This window comes from Bombina bombina, chromosome 7 (genome assembly GCF_027579735.1).
Source record: "Bombina bombina isolate aBomBom1 chromosome 7, aBomBom1.pri, whole genome shotgun sequence".
Lineage (NCBI taxonomy): Eukaryota > Metazoa > Chordata > Amphibia > Anura > Bombinatoridae > Bombina > Bombina bombina.
The window spans coordinates 349,792,122-349,807,323 of record NC_069505.1 but is presented as its reverse complement, the minus strand read 5'-3'; the positions used below and the strand labels follow the sequence as shown (position 1 = coordinate 349,807,323).

Below are 15,202 nucleotides of genomic sequence, written 5' to 3'. Positions count from 1 at the left end.
GATGATTTATGCCATATGTTAGGGTCACTATATAACAAAAAAAGTACTTGCTTTTACCGGACTCCTGTCTGTCCACAAAGAGTGGATAAGCGATTTTCCTGTGACTCCCAAAGAGTTTGCCACCCTAGGAGAGATGCGGCGTGTAGGCTGGCTCAGTAACGACACACAAATGTTCTGATGATAATCAACTAAACTCCAGCACAGATTTCAAGTTAGTTTGTAGACTCACTTTTGCAACAAGTAACAACCCAGTATTTCCTGAAACGCTACTTTGTAGCTATTTCCAGAAGTGCAGTTCCTACTGCACAGCTTCCAGCAGGTGCTTCCCCTTGTTGTTACGGGGCAAGAGCTAGGCTGGAGTAGACAGGCTAGGAGACAGCATCCGGGCAGCCCGGCGTCTTGCGGATGAAAGCTTTGCTTCTTAGTCCCAGCTGCTATCGATCACCCTTTTGCCTTTAGTATGCAGCTTGGAGAGAGTCCCCAAAGAAAAGTTTAAAAGATACTGCGATGGAATCGCAAGCCCAATACTGCTTGGGAGGGCTCCAAACTCAGGCGGGCCAGAACCACGCAAAGCGCCACACACTTCTTGGACCCCTTACGGTAGCACTGAGGTAAATGACTGTGAGTGGGGAGATGATGAATCGGCGTGCTCTCACCATGCCATCATGCAGATACACTGCATGACCAACATGTAATGTTTAATGACTGGATACAGAGCATAATTAACCATTAACCATTCAAGCCTTATTTCATACTGCGCATATACTGCTTATGTGAACCTGTGACCACAACATATATTTATGTATTATACTGTATTTACCCAGATATCAATAGGAGCTAATATACTATAGTATTTTGGGCCCATCTATTATCAATTATTTTGTAAACCTAAATGATTTACATATAGGATTGACCTTTTCCACTTTTTGTTTTTAAATGTTTATATCCCAATTTTAACCAAGACACAATAAAGTTTGAAATTTTAACCGCAGTTTCCCCTGTAGGGAAAAATTTTCTGCCTTAATATTAACCCATGCCTGTAACTATACTTACTATTGTAAAGATAGGCTACTATAGAGATGACGAGTGCTATTAGTTACACACTTTTGTTGTAGGGTCACACCTACTTTTGTTCTAATTCTTCAAGTGTACAGCACCTGGTCCTTCAGTGAGATACACAATAAAATTGTAATCCAAATATTAGGACATCTCTAGTACAATAGTGCCATTCTCCTTTCCCCTTTTCTTTCCCAGGTCCCCTTTGAAGGAAGTCCTCACTCTGTCTGGCAAAACATCATTGGATGCCACTCCAGATTACTCTATTCCAAGATGTTTATTGAGAGAGAGAGAGTCCCCAAGCCTAGAGCTTTTAGAGAGCCGTCAAACTGCTCCCCAGCCTAATAGGCTGGCGTCCATAGTTACAAACACCCAGGAAGGTCTCAGGTACAAGTACCCTGAGCCAGGTCTACTGTGAAATCCACCATGAGAGAGAGACTCTTGCTAGAGGATCCAGATTTATCCTCTGCGATAATCCTGAATAGTCTCCGTTCAACTGAATATGCATGCATAGTTGCAGAGGTCTCAGATGGAACTGAGCAAAAAGAAAATGTTCATGGAAACAACCATCAGACCAATCACCTCCATGCAATAAGCTACTGAAGAACGAATAGCAGACTGGAGAAAAAAGGCAAGAAACAAGAGTTTGGTTATTTTGATATCCGTCAGAAAAATGAATACGGATAGAGAATCTATATAATCCTCAAGGAACACACTCTTGTTTCTGGAACTAGGGAACTCTGTCCCAGACTCACTCTCCACCTGAGAGAACTCAGAATAGACAACACCATCTCTATATGAGACTTTTCTAGAAGAAAAGATGATGCCTGAACCAAGAAGTCGTCCAGGTAAAGCGCCACCTCTATTCCCTGAGATCTGATCACCACCAGAAGAGCCCCCATAACATTCGTGAAAATACTTGGAGCCGTAGAAAGGCCAAAGAGAGGGCAACAAATTGGAAAGTTTGTCCTGAAAAACCAAATTCAGAAACTGGTGAGGTCCTCACCTCAATAAGAGAAGGATTATAATAAAACATCCATGTACCTAAAATATGGTAAAAAGAGAATAAAAATATCAGTGTCTTCCCAAAAAAGGTAAGATCAAAGGATAGGGATACAAATAGTAAGAGTATGCACAATTTAAGCTAAAGCCACTCAGAGGTCAGCCTTGGGAGGGGGGTACTGTCATACCAACATCGGGTCTTAAAGTCTGGACACTCAGAGGTATCCCAGTGACTTACCACTGAGCCACAAGCGGGCTTCTATTCAATATCTAAAATCACTAGACATATGATAAAAAAATCAAAGGACAAATACTAGTCCATAATCAATGTGGATAATATAAAATTAGGTCTATTACAAAGAATAAAGCAACAGAAACAAACATCTTAGCGTCGTAAATCACTAAGAAGATATATATATGTTACAAAGAGAAATACAAGAAACAAGACATGGAAAAATCATCTCCAACCAGGAGAGATAAAATATAAGAGCGCCGATATGAAAATAAGGAACACTAAATAAATTATTAAGCTTAAGCCCCGAAAAAGAGAGATGACTGTCACATCTACAGACTAAGCTATATGTCATACCCATGCCTAGGGAAGAAAATAGCGACCTATTCTGAGATCCATTGTCTCCAGCCAGGTGCCTTTCCTCCTAAAATACTGTAGAATTCTTATATGAGACATAGATACAACAATTCTCCATCAGACAAAAATATCTGATATATGGAGAAAAAGCTAACTTAGGAAGGTACTGCACATCGTATGGTCAGCTAAAAAGATTGCGAAAAGCTGACTTAGGGAAATAAAATGAAATAAAAGTACATGCTCTGATACAAAATATAAGAATTATTAGAACAGATGTAGAGATCTCAAAAAGAAAACCACACAATGACAACAAACCCTAAGCCATTGTAAGTTTAAATTCTGAATATACAGAAATATGAGCTTAGTTAATTAAAAATAGGCTCTGAGACTGGGGTCTCAGACAAGCGGACTCAGAACCATAGTCCTCCTTAACTACAGAGGAATACAAGTCACTACCGGCATACCTGTACTGAAGGACATCGTTGTCCTACATAGCAGCCAAATGCACATATTAGGCCCAGAAGACACAGAAAAATAAAAGTACCATAACTTGCCCTGCTTAATTATTCACTACTGTGCATATAGACTGTCTGCAAGTAGTTCTGTGTATTACACAAGCTCAATAAGAGACAACCTTAACTATGTAACGTAAGGCATAACCATAAAAGACTTTATATAAAAAGTCTGTATTGAGAGGAGACAAGTCGCTAAACCCATTAAAAATACCTAACGGGGTGGCCTAAACACAAGCGCAATTTAGATACAAGTGCGCCTTTGGCGAGTGGCAGGAAACTATTAACCCCCATGCTTCTGAAATCATTGACTTTAACCAGCAAACAAAAAACTGTTTGAGGCACGCATGTACCGCCATGAGGAAAAAATACCTTAGTAAAGTATTTCAATCCTGTAATATCAACAATCCTAGTTACAATGCTTAACCGGATATAAGCTGATATAAAAACACAGAAACCTGTGACAGACTCAATAAGCCCCACTGGTCAGCCCTCAAACTGAAGCAGCTATAAAAGTGAAGCGTTAGAGTCAGCGGCTAGATTTCTACCTATGCGGTTGCCTTATGTAGCAAAAATAAACCATTAACCCCCACTGAACATAATCTTGTAAGCTACCTAAATAGGAAGCTGCAAATGTCCCCTTATATCAGCACTCTACATACACCAGCGCCCATAAAGTGAGTTGTAAACGGCGGCCCCAAGTGAAAAAGGCTCTGTATACCTGCGCCATTTTCACACCTGCGCCAAAGATATGAGTCGCGAAAGCGGCCGTACATTGCTCGCTATGGCCTAGATTTAGAGTTTGGCGGTAGCCGTCAAAACCAGCGTTAGAGGCTCCTAACGCTGGTTTTTACCGCCCTCTGGTATTTGGAGTCAGTCAGGAAAGGGTCTAACGCTCACTTTGCAGCCGCGACTTTTCCATACCGCAGATCCCCCTACGCCATTTGCGTATCCTATCTTTTCAATGGGATCTTTCTAACGCCGGTATTTAGAGTCTTGGCTGAAGTGAGCGTTAGAAATCTAACGACAAAACTCCAGCCGCAGAAAAAAGTCAGTAGTTAAGAGCTTTCTGGGCTAACGCCGGTTTATAAAGCTCTTAACTACTGTGCTCTAAAGTACACTAACACCCATAAACTACCTATGTACCCCTAAACCGAGGTCCCCCCACATCGCCACCACTCTAATTAAATTTTTTAACCCCTAATCTGCCGTCCGCACGCCGCCGCAAGCTACGTTATACTTATGTACCCCTAATCTGCTGCCCCTAACACCGCCGACCCCTATATTATATTTATTAACCCCTAATCTGCCCCCCTCAACGTCGCCTCCCCCTACCTACAATTATTAACCCCTAATCTGTCGACCGGACTGCGCCACTATTATAATAAAGTTATTAACCCCTAATCCGCCTCACTCCCGCCTCAATAACCCTATAATAAATAGTATTAACCCCTAATCTGCCCTCCCTAACATCGCCGACACCTAACTTCAATTATTAACCCCTAATCTGCCGACCAGATCTCGCCGCTACTATAATAAATGTATTAACCCCTAAAGCTAAGTCTAACCCTAACACTAACACCCCCCTAAGTTAAATATAATTTAAATCTAACAAAATAAATTATTTCTTATTAACTAAATTAATCCTATTTAAAGCTAAATACTTACCTGTAAAATAAACCCTAATAAAGCTACAATATAAATTATAATTATATTGTAGCTATTTTAGGATTTATTTTTATTTTACAGGCAACTTTGTATTTATTTTAACTAGGTACAATAGCTAGTAAATAGTTAATAACTATTTAATAGTTACCTAGTTAAAATAATTACAAAATTACCTGTAAAATAAATCCTAACCTAAGTTACAATTAAACCTAACACTACACTATCAATAAATAAATTAAATTAAATACCTACAATTAAATACAATTAAACCTAACACTACACTATCAATAAATTAATTAAATAAAATACCTACAATTAAATACAATTAAATAAACTAACTAAAGTACTAAAAATAAAAAAATATTTACAAACATTCGAAAAATATTACAACAATTTTAAACTAATTACACCTACTCTAAGCCCCCTAATAAAATAACAAAGCCCCCCAAAATAAAAAAAATGCCCTACCCAATTCTAAATTAAAAAAGTTCAAAGCTCTTTTACCTTACCAGCCCTTAAAAGGGCCCTTTGTGGGGCATGCCCCAAAGAATTCAGCTCTTTTGCCTGTAAAAGAAAAATACAACCCCCCCCCCCAACATTAAAACCCATCAGCCAATCGGAATTAAGGTGGGAAAATTCTGATTGGCTGATGGAATCAGCCAATCAGATTCAAGTTCAATCCGATTGGCTGATCCGATCAGCCAATCAGATTGAGCTCGCATTCTATTGGCTGATCGGAACAGCCAATAGAATGCGATCTCAATCTGATTGGCTGATTGGATCAGCCAATCGGATTGAATTTTCCTACCTTAATTCCGATTGGCTGATAGAATCCTATCAGCCAATCGGAATTCGAGGGACGCCATCTTGGATGACGTCCCTTAAAGGAACCGTCATTCGTCGGGAAGTCGTCGGTGAAGATGGATGGATCCGCGCTGGAGGTCTTGAAGATCAGCCGGTCGTCATCGGATTGAAGAACATAGAAGATGCGGCTTGGATGAAGATGTTTGCCGGTCCGGATGTCCTCTTCTGCCCGCTTGGATCAAGACTTCAGCCGGAGGATGGACGTCACTCTTCAGCCCCCGCTTGGGCTTGGATCAACACTTCGGAGCCAGGATGGATTGGTGTGATACCCGGTGTGGTGAAGATAAGGTAGGAAGATCTTCAGGGGCTTAGTGTTAGGTTTATTTAAGGGGGGTTTGGGTTAGATTAGGGGTATGTGGGTGGTGGGTTGTAATGTTGGGGGGGGTATTGTATGTTTTTTTTTACAGGCAAAAGAGCTGAATTTTTTGGGGCATGCCCCGCAAATGGCCCTTTTCAGGGCTGGTAAGGTAAAAGAGCTTTGAACTTTTTTAATTTAGAATAGGGTAGGGCATTTTTTTATTTTGGGGGTCTTTGTTATTTTATTAGGGGGCTTAGAGTAGGTGTAATTAGTTTAAAATTGTTGTAATATTTTTCTGATGTTTTTAAATATTTTTTTATTTTTTGTAACTTAGTTCTTTTTTATTTTTTGTACTTTAGTTAGTTTATTTAATTGTAGTTATTTGTAGGTATTGTATTTAATTTATTTATTGATAGTGTAGTGTTAGGTTTAATTGTAGATAATTGTAGGTAGTTTATATAATGATAGTGTAGTGTTAGGTTTAATTGTAGATAATTGTAGGTAGTTTATTTAATTTATTTATTGATAGTGTAGTGTTAGGTTTAATTGTAACTTAGGTTAGGATTTATTTTACAGGTAATTTGTAATTATTTTAACTAGGTAACTATTAAATAGTTCTTAACTATTTAATAGCTATTGTACCTGGTTAAAATAAATACAAAGTTGCCTGTAAAATAAATATTAATCCTAAAATAGCTACAATATAATTATAATTTATATTGTAGCTATATTAGGGTTTATTTTACAGGTAAGTATTTAGATTTAAATAGTATTAATTTATTTAATAAGAGTTAATTTATTTCGTTAGAATAAAATTATATTTAATTTAGGGGGGTGTTAGGGTTAGGGTTAGAATTAGCTTTAGGGGTTAAAAAATTTATTAGAGTAGCGGTGAGCTCCGGTCGGCAGATTAGGGGTTAATAATTGAAGTTAGGTGTCGGCGATGTTAGGGAGGGCAGATTAGGGGTTAATACTATTTCTTATAGGGTTATTGAGGCGGGAGTGAGGCGGATTAGGGGTTAATAACTTTATTATAGTAGCGGTGAGATGCGGTCGGCAGATTAGGGGTTAATAATTGTAGGTAGCTGGCGGCGACGTTGTGGGGGCAGATTAGGGGTTAATAAATATAATATAGGGGTCGGCGGTGTTAGGGGCAGCAGATTAGGGGTACATAGCTATAATGTAGGTTGCGGCGGTGTACGGAGCGGCAGATTAGGGGTTAATAATAAAATGCAGGGGTCAGCGATAGCGGGGGCGGCAGATTAGGGGTTAATAAGTGTAAGGTTAGGGGTGTTTAGACTCGGGGTACATGTTAGGGTGTTAGGTGCAGACATAGGAAGTGTTTCCCCATAGGAAACAATGGGGCTGCGTTAGGAGCTGAACGCTGCTTTTTTGCAGGTGTTAAGGTTTTTTTTCAGCTCAAACTGTCCCATTGTTTCCTATGGGGGAATCGTGCACGAGCACGTTTTTGAAGCTGGCCGCGTCCGTAAGCACCGCTGGTATCGAGAGTTGCAGTTGCGGTAAATATGCTCTACGCTCCTTTTTTGGAGCCTAACGCAGCCCTTCTGTGAACTCTAAATACCAGCGGTATTTAAAAGGTGCGGCCAGAAAAAAGCACGCGTAGCTAACGCACCCCTTTGGCCGCAAAACTCTAAATCTAGGCGTATGAAAGTTGTGAATGCGGACATCTACATCAGCTTCAAATCTATATCACAGCTCTAACAGTGAACCACAATTGCGTTCATGAAACCGCTTTTCAGTATCTACAAAAGCTGATGGCTGAAATACAGCCTTATTAGTATATACAAAAGCTGATGGCTGAAATACAGCCTTATTAGTTTAATAAACGGATCCTGTTAAGGAAATGCCGGTCCACTGTGCACTGACCCACTCATGAAAAAGGAGACTGCCACTCCTATATGTCCATCCAGTCACATCCATATCTAAGGATGTCCCTTGTTGCACTTGAAAAATTAACTCCACTGCCCATAAAATCCCTTATATGTGTCTATTAAAAAAGGGATAGGCACTAATCCCCACTAGGGATCTTGACCTTAATATAAGTGCTTTCCTCCCGTCTGGAAGGTAAAAAAGGCACTTACCTGTTCCGTAGTAGGGCAGGAGTACTTCTAGGTGTGATAGATTACCACACCTATCAGGGACCTGTAAAGAAAGGAAATACAGAGTAACCCACTCTGGTTTTCTGAAACAGGGGTAGCAAAATGTTAGAAGTTAAGCAAAGACTACCTCGCTGTTTTCTAACTGCTAAAAGCCACCACTTCTCTTACTAAAGAGATTGACGTGGACACAACTAGACCCCAATCCTTGCTTTCAGGGAAGAGTACCCATAAAAGGATTAATATCTTCAGACATCAACTACGCACAACCTCCATTGACAGAGGGAAAAAGAATGACTGGGGATTATGGGTAAGGGAAGTTACACTTAACAGCTTTGTTGGTTGGTCTTTTGCCTCCTCCTGCTGGCCAGGATTTGAATATCCCACTAGTAATTGGAATGACATTGTGGACTCTCCATGTCATAGGAAAGAGAAGAAACACCACCTTTTCTCTTCTATAAGCCACTGGGAGCGTAATTTCTTCTGCCGTGTTTACACAGCTTATTTTTATCTTGGACTAAGGCCAGAAATTTTCAGAATAGGTGGGAATACCAAAGGCAAAATCAACTATTTAAAATGCCAATATAAGAGTAAAGGAAACACTTGTAAACAATTTAAGACACTCCAGCAGGTAAAGTGGATAATTGCGAACAAATTAAAGAGGAGAATTGTTTTGAGTAAACTGTCCCTTTAAGTAAATAAACTTTTAGTATATATAAGAATACGGAAAAATCAGCTTTCAATTGCTGATATAAAGGTAAATGATCTATTTGTAAACAATGTAATATACTCCAGCAGGTAAAATGGATTATTGTGAACAAATTAAAGGGGATTTTTTTTTAGGGTAAACTGTCCCTTTTATTTATACTAGGGTAGAGTAGTGGCAATGGCTAGGACCCAATATATTTCTTCAAAACACTAATCTAATCATTAACAATAATAAAGACCTACCTAAGTCTTAAGAATAGTTTTTTTCCCTTTATTTCATAGAAAGAGAGCCCTAATTAACTCAATTCATTACTAAAGGTAAACCCGTATATTAGGTATCTGGCTCAGGAAACAATTATGGGACTTTTTTCTTACATAACACTTGAACTACAGATTTCATTATCTCTAGTGTCATGCCTCCCAACATTTCAAACTAGCAAACAAAGGGAAACCCTTTTGGGGAGTGTATATTTATATATATATATATATATATATATATATATATATATATATATATATATATATATATATATATACTCACCGGCCACTTTATTAGGTACACCTTGCTAGTACCGGGTTCAACCCCCTTTTGCCTTCATTTTTTGTGACATAAATTCAACAAGGTGTTGGAAACATTCCTCAGAGATTTTGGTCCATATTGACATGATAGCATCCATGATGTGAATCTCCCGCTCCACCACATCCCAAAGTTGCTCTATTGGATTGCGATCTGGTGACTGTGGAGGCCATTGAATACAGTGATTTTATTGCCATGTTAAAGAAACCAGTTTGAGATGATTTGAGCTTTGTGACATGGTGCATTATCCTGCTGGAAGTAGCCATCAGAAGTGGTACACTGTAGTCATAAAGGGATGGACATGGTCAGCAACAATACTCAGGTAGGCCGTGGCGTTTAAATGATGCTCAATTGGTACTAAGGGGCCCAAAGTGTGCCAAGAAAATATCCCCACACCATTACACCACCACCACCAGCTTGAACAGTTGATACAAGGCAGGATGGATTCATGCTTTCATGTTGTTTATGCCAAATTCTGACCCTACAATCTGAATGTCGCAGCTGAAATCGAGACTCATCAGACCAGGCAACATTTTTTTCTAATCATCTACTGTCCAATTTTGTTGAGCCTGTGTGAATTGTAGCCTCAGTTTCCTGTTCTTAGCTGACAGGAGTGGCACCCGGTGTGTTCTTCTGCTGCTGTAGCCCATCTCCTTCAAGGTTCAACCCGTGTTGTGCGTTCAGAGATGGTATTCTGCATACCTTGATTGTAACAAGTAGTTATTTAAGTTACTGTTGCCTGTCTATTATCTCAAACCAGTCTGCCCATTCTCCTCTGACCTCAACAAGGCATTGTTTTCCATACAACTGGATTTTTTCTCTTTTTCTGACCATTCTCTGTAAACCCTGGTGATGGTTGTGCGTGAAAATCCCAGTAGATCAGCAGTTTTTTAAATACTCTGACCAGCCCGTCTGGCACCAACAACCATGCCACGTTCAAAGTCACTTAAATCCACTTTCTTCCCCATTCTGATGTTTGGTTTGAACTTCATCAAGTCATCTTCACCACGTCTAGGTGCCTAAATGCATTGAGTTGCTGTCATATGATTGGCTGATTAGCAATTTGTGTTACCAAGCAATTGAACAGGTGTACCAAATAGAGTGGTATAACCCTCGTTACAGTAGAACTACTTTTAGCAATACAAATCTAAGTCTATAACATACTTAGGAATTCAATTATCTGTGAAGAAATCCTTGTTATTTTTTATTAAATTACCTACCATTATTACAAAACATAAGGAAGGATCTTCAGAGTTGGGAACAGAAAAATATATCTTGGTTAGGCTGCATACATTCTCCAAGCACTGCCTATCCTATTACCTGATAATTACTTACATAATCTACAAAAAATTATAAACACTTATATTTGGTCCTAACAAATGACAAGAGTTTTTATGAAAAAAGTAGGTATACATACTAGCGCTTCAGAGAGCTGCTAAAAAATCTAGTATATGAGATAGATCCAAATAAAAACATACAACATAAATATGTTGATATAAGACAAAGAAATATTTATTTTACAAACAGGCTATATAAAATTGAATAAGATGTGAATTATAGTTAAAAGTAGTTTTACCACCAATGTGTACCACCTATAGATTCTCAAAGTCACTTAATAAGTTTAAGGAAATTTCTTTGAAAACGATCCTTCTGATATTGGCATATACTGTTCCAATAATGTCCTCCAAATGAGGGTCAACAAAAACCCAGGCTGTGTATAAACTGCCGCTCTGTATTATCTTTAATCTTTGTGTATCTCCCTAGTCCCGGTCTCGTGTCTTACGGAGTTCACCTGTGGGGGCTGCTACATCTGCAGCGGTAGACAAGGAGGCAGCGGCGTGTGGAAACTTTAGCGGTGTACACTGAACTTCAGATGCTTCTGGGATGTTCGATGATGTATATCGTCACATGAAAACCATGATAAACCATGTATAAGCCAAGAGATAAAGGCGGATTGGGTGTCCTGATTTTAGGTTCAGCAGCTTGGATAGTGCTTGCTTATTGGTGGCTACATACTTTGCAGAATCAGAGCACTGTTGGTTAGGGATTTGAGAATGAGGGGAAGAAACTGGCATGTTCACATCAATGGATTTAGATAAATGCCCAGATTTGTGCTTATGCGCGCTTGTTTTGGGGATAGCCGCCAAATATTCTGTCATGGCTTTGCACAGATTACATTTAAATTCTGGGGTAAAATAAGTAGTTGGTCCCTGAGTTCATATACTGGGGCGAGACATAGACCCTTAGAAGTAATAATAGCTTGCGGCTGATTTGCATGCAAAAGGTGAGGTTAACAACTATTGCTTAGCTGGTTAACCTGACACACTGGAACAGTTTTGCAAAGTACACAAACAAATTGGAATTAGGTATGTTCAGGAGATCTACCCTCCAAAGAATCAAACATAATAACGGGGGGTAGTTAGACATTTCAGAATCCATAGACACAAAACTGTTTGAATATAACAATAATATGTAAAAAAAAAAATACTCAAGTGTTAAAAAAGTATAGTAGAGAGCCCTCTACACTTATTACCAGCCAAATGTGCTCAGACACTGATAAATGATAAAAATTATAGGAAAGTTTACAGGCCTAAAGACTCAAATGCTCCCAAACCACCCTTCTAGCAGCTCTTGAGTGTGTACTCACTCCCTTCTACGGACCTTAGTGGTAAATAGCGCTTCAAAAAGCAGAAGCCTGAGAGCTGGAGAAATGGCAACAAGTGAGGTGGCTGGGCTACCAACCAGAGTGCTCCCAGTATCTCAGAGAGGCCAAAAGTATGTACAATATTTAAATAAAAGTAAAATGAGCAGATTTGGATAAAAAAAAAAATAAAGGAGTTCCCAGCCAAAGCTTACTGCTCTCTTCCTGAGAACATAACAATGTATTTCTATACTCTTGTATCATTCAGAGTGCTAATTGCTTCTTTCTGCTGTTTACTTCTTACTGAATGAATATTTCTTAGGGAGATGTGTCTTCCATTGGTCTGAGCTCCCATAAAATAATCCATAATCAAATAGCTGGAGCACCTCTATACTCAACCTTCTCCAAGGAGGCCAAGAACAAAACTAAGGATAGATGGGAGGTGGGAGGGATTAAAGCTTTTGTGTGGGTTCTTGGCCTCCTCCTAATGGTGGGAATTATATCCCACATGTTATGGATTCCTAAGGACTATGATCTTTATAGGAAAGAAAAAGAGAAAAAAAAGACAGTGGCCAATCAGCTTAATCAGTGGTGAGTTCACACTTTATGGTGATATCATGGGAGTTCATAGAAATCTCAAGAGATTTCACAGTAAACTTTCTTAAACTGAAGAGGGAAATAGAATGCTTAAAGTTCCTTTACAAAAGGATGTGGTTACTGAAGAAATTTGAGGTAAAATATATTTATTTTTTTACATTCAGGTGTTCATGTGATATAGTCTAGTCTGCTTTTTACAGATACGCTGCATTACTTTCAGATGATTCGCCATTTGAGTATTGTGTCCCTTTAGGCAATCATACTTTAGTTTAATAATTAATGATTATTTTTAATAATGCTTTTAGGGTTTATTTTCTTACTTTGTTGGGTCCAGTTTTGATGCATTCGGCAAATCGATCACACCCACCATTATTCTCTAGACAGGCATCAATTTCTGTGAATAAATTAAACAGTATATATATATATTAGTATTTGCTTAACTTTTTTAAAGGGGCAGTAAACTTACATACTAATGTTATATAATTCTGCACATAGTGCAGAATTATATAACATTAGCTTACCGGCACATTTATACTTTCAATTATTTTAGAGAAATTGTATGTAAAAACCTAATTTTACCAGAACGCCGCTCCTTGCTCTTCTGAGCGGGTCTGGTTTTTACACAGCGCATCGCGGCAACACTGTCTAGTCACAGTGTGCCTGGTCGCGCCATTAAAATGAAAGTAGCTCGCTAATAGCGGGAGTGAGCTACATTAATTTTAATGGCGCGACCAGGCACACTGTGACTAGAAAGTATAAATATGCCGGTAAGCTAATGTTTTATAATTCTGCACTATGTGCAGTATTATATAACATTAGTATGTAAGTTTACTGCCCCTTTAATTAAAAATGTAATTAAAAAGATTGGCAAGAATATGTGACTAAATTTAATTAAAAAGATTGGCAAGAATACATGACTAAATACAGCAAATATTGTATATATATATATATATATATATATATATATATATATGTATATATATATATATATATATATATATGTGTGTGTGTGTGTATGTATGACATCCAGTCAGCATTTTTAAAGGGACATTAAACACTAAATACATTCTAGATAGAATGATGCATCCAAAGAAAAGATTAATCTGAAAATAACATGTAGATGTATTTTTTAAAGTTTCATTAGCTGTTTAAATATTGACAAAATAAGTGTAAAGTTCTAGTGTCTATAAAACAACTGGAGCTACCATGTTGTAACTTAGATTACCTTCTCTGCTGTGGCCAGTTACGGACAGTTGTAAATAGGTCACTAGAGTTGCACGAGGAATAGAATAATCAAATATCACACTCTAATAAGTGAGATAATTATAGGCGCCTACTTTCTATACAATGACTTGCATATAAGGATATAGTTACCAACTATATAACCTTAGGATATTTAGTATTGTATGATATACAATAGTCACAAACTTGCGAATAATAATCTTCTTACAGTCCCACAATCAAATGTATATAGGCAGCTCTTTCTCGTGACATTCACGTCATCAGGTTTCTAAAGATACATGGAAAAAAAGAAGAAAAGAGCGCCTCTTGGTGCAGACATTTACATCAGATTCCTCCACATATACACCCAACAACAGAATACTCACAAACTTGTTGGCACACAAATGTGCTAAATAATGCGTGCTGAGATCTCTCAGTGTCTCAGCTCACTGACCGACATCTCCCTGTGTCCGAGCCCCAGTCAGGTAATTCTTAGTGCAGCTTTCTCCCACTGTCACAAATAGACTGCAAGCCGTGTTATTATAAAAGCCAAAATAAATTTAATAGTTAAAAACAAATTAGAAACATAGTAGCTTTTAAAAACGCATTATACTACGCGTTTCTCAGGCTTGTGTGCCAACATGTTTGTAAGTATTCTGTTGTTGGGTTTATATTGTGAAGGAATCTGATGTTAAAGTCTGCACTAAGAGGCCCCTTTTTCTTCTTTTTTTTACATGTATCTTTAGAAAGTTGCATGAGGAACAGAGAGGCAGAGCTCCTGAACTGAGACTATCCGGCAAAACGTGGGATGATTAGGAGTTCCATCAATGGTAAACATTATTAATGACTTTGAGAAAGCGAACGCAGATAAATAAAAACAGAAAAAAAGACTAGGTTCCTTAAGTCTGTTATCTTGTGTAATTTTGCTCACCATTACATATAATTCCATCTCCAGTGTAGTTTACCATACACGTGCAGGTTCGTAATCCAGCGGAAACTCTTTTGCATGTGGCATACTGGGAACATCCACCCCGATTGACAGTACATGTGTGGATTTCTGAAATCACATGCAAACAAAGAAATATGGTTACTGAAGGATCAGAAAACCATTATATAGTATGAAATAATTATAAGACTGATCAATACACCCAACACACAGAAATATTTAACCTTGATGAACACGTTTGGAAACTCAAGATGTCTTAGATGCACATTTTATCTTATTTTTATATTAAGAATTTCAGCAACCCTTATGGTAATAATATTTGTTTATTTTGTCTCTCTGTAAATATTACTGCACTAATGATGGGATTTGCCATTAGTCATCTCATGTAATAAATGTGTGATTGTGT

At 38.2% G+C, this 15,202-nt stretch overlaps 1 protein-coding gene across 1 annotated transcript in view; it reads right to left on the bottom strand.

The window, feature by feature from the left end:
• STAB1 (stabilin 1) overlaps window positions 1-15,202 on the bottom strand; it is a 1,127,460-nt gene that overhangs the window by 328,843 nt on the left and 783,415 nt on the right. Inside the window, exons 42-43 of the mRNA XM_053721023.1 lie at window positions 14,782-14,907; window positions 12,950-13,023 (exon numbers count right to left, since the gene is read on the bottom strand). Coding sequence (XP_053576998.1) covers window positions 12,950-13,023; window positions 14,782-14,907 — 200 coding nt within the window. The remainder of the gene's footprint in view (window positions 1-12,949; window positions 13,024-14,781; window positions 14,908-15,202) is intronic.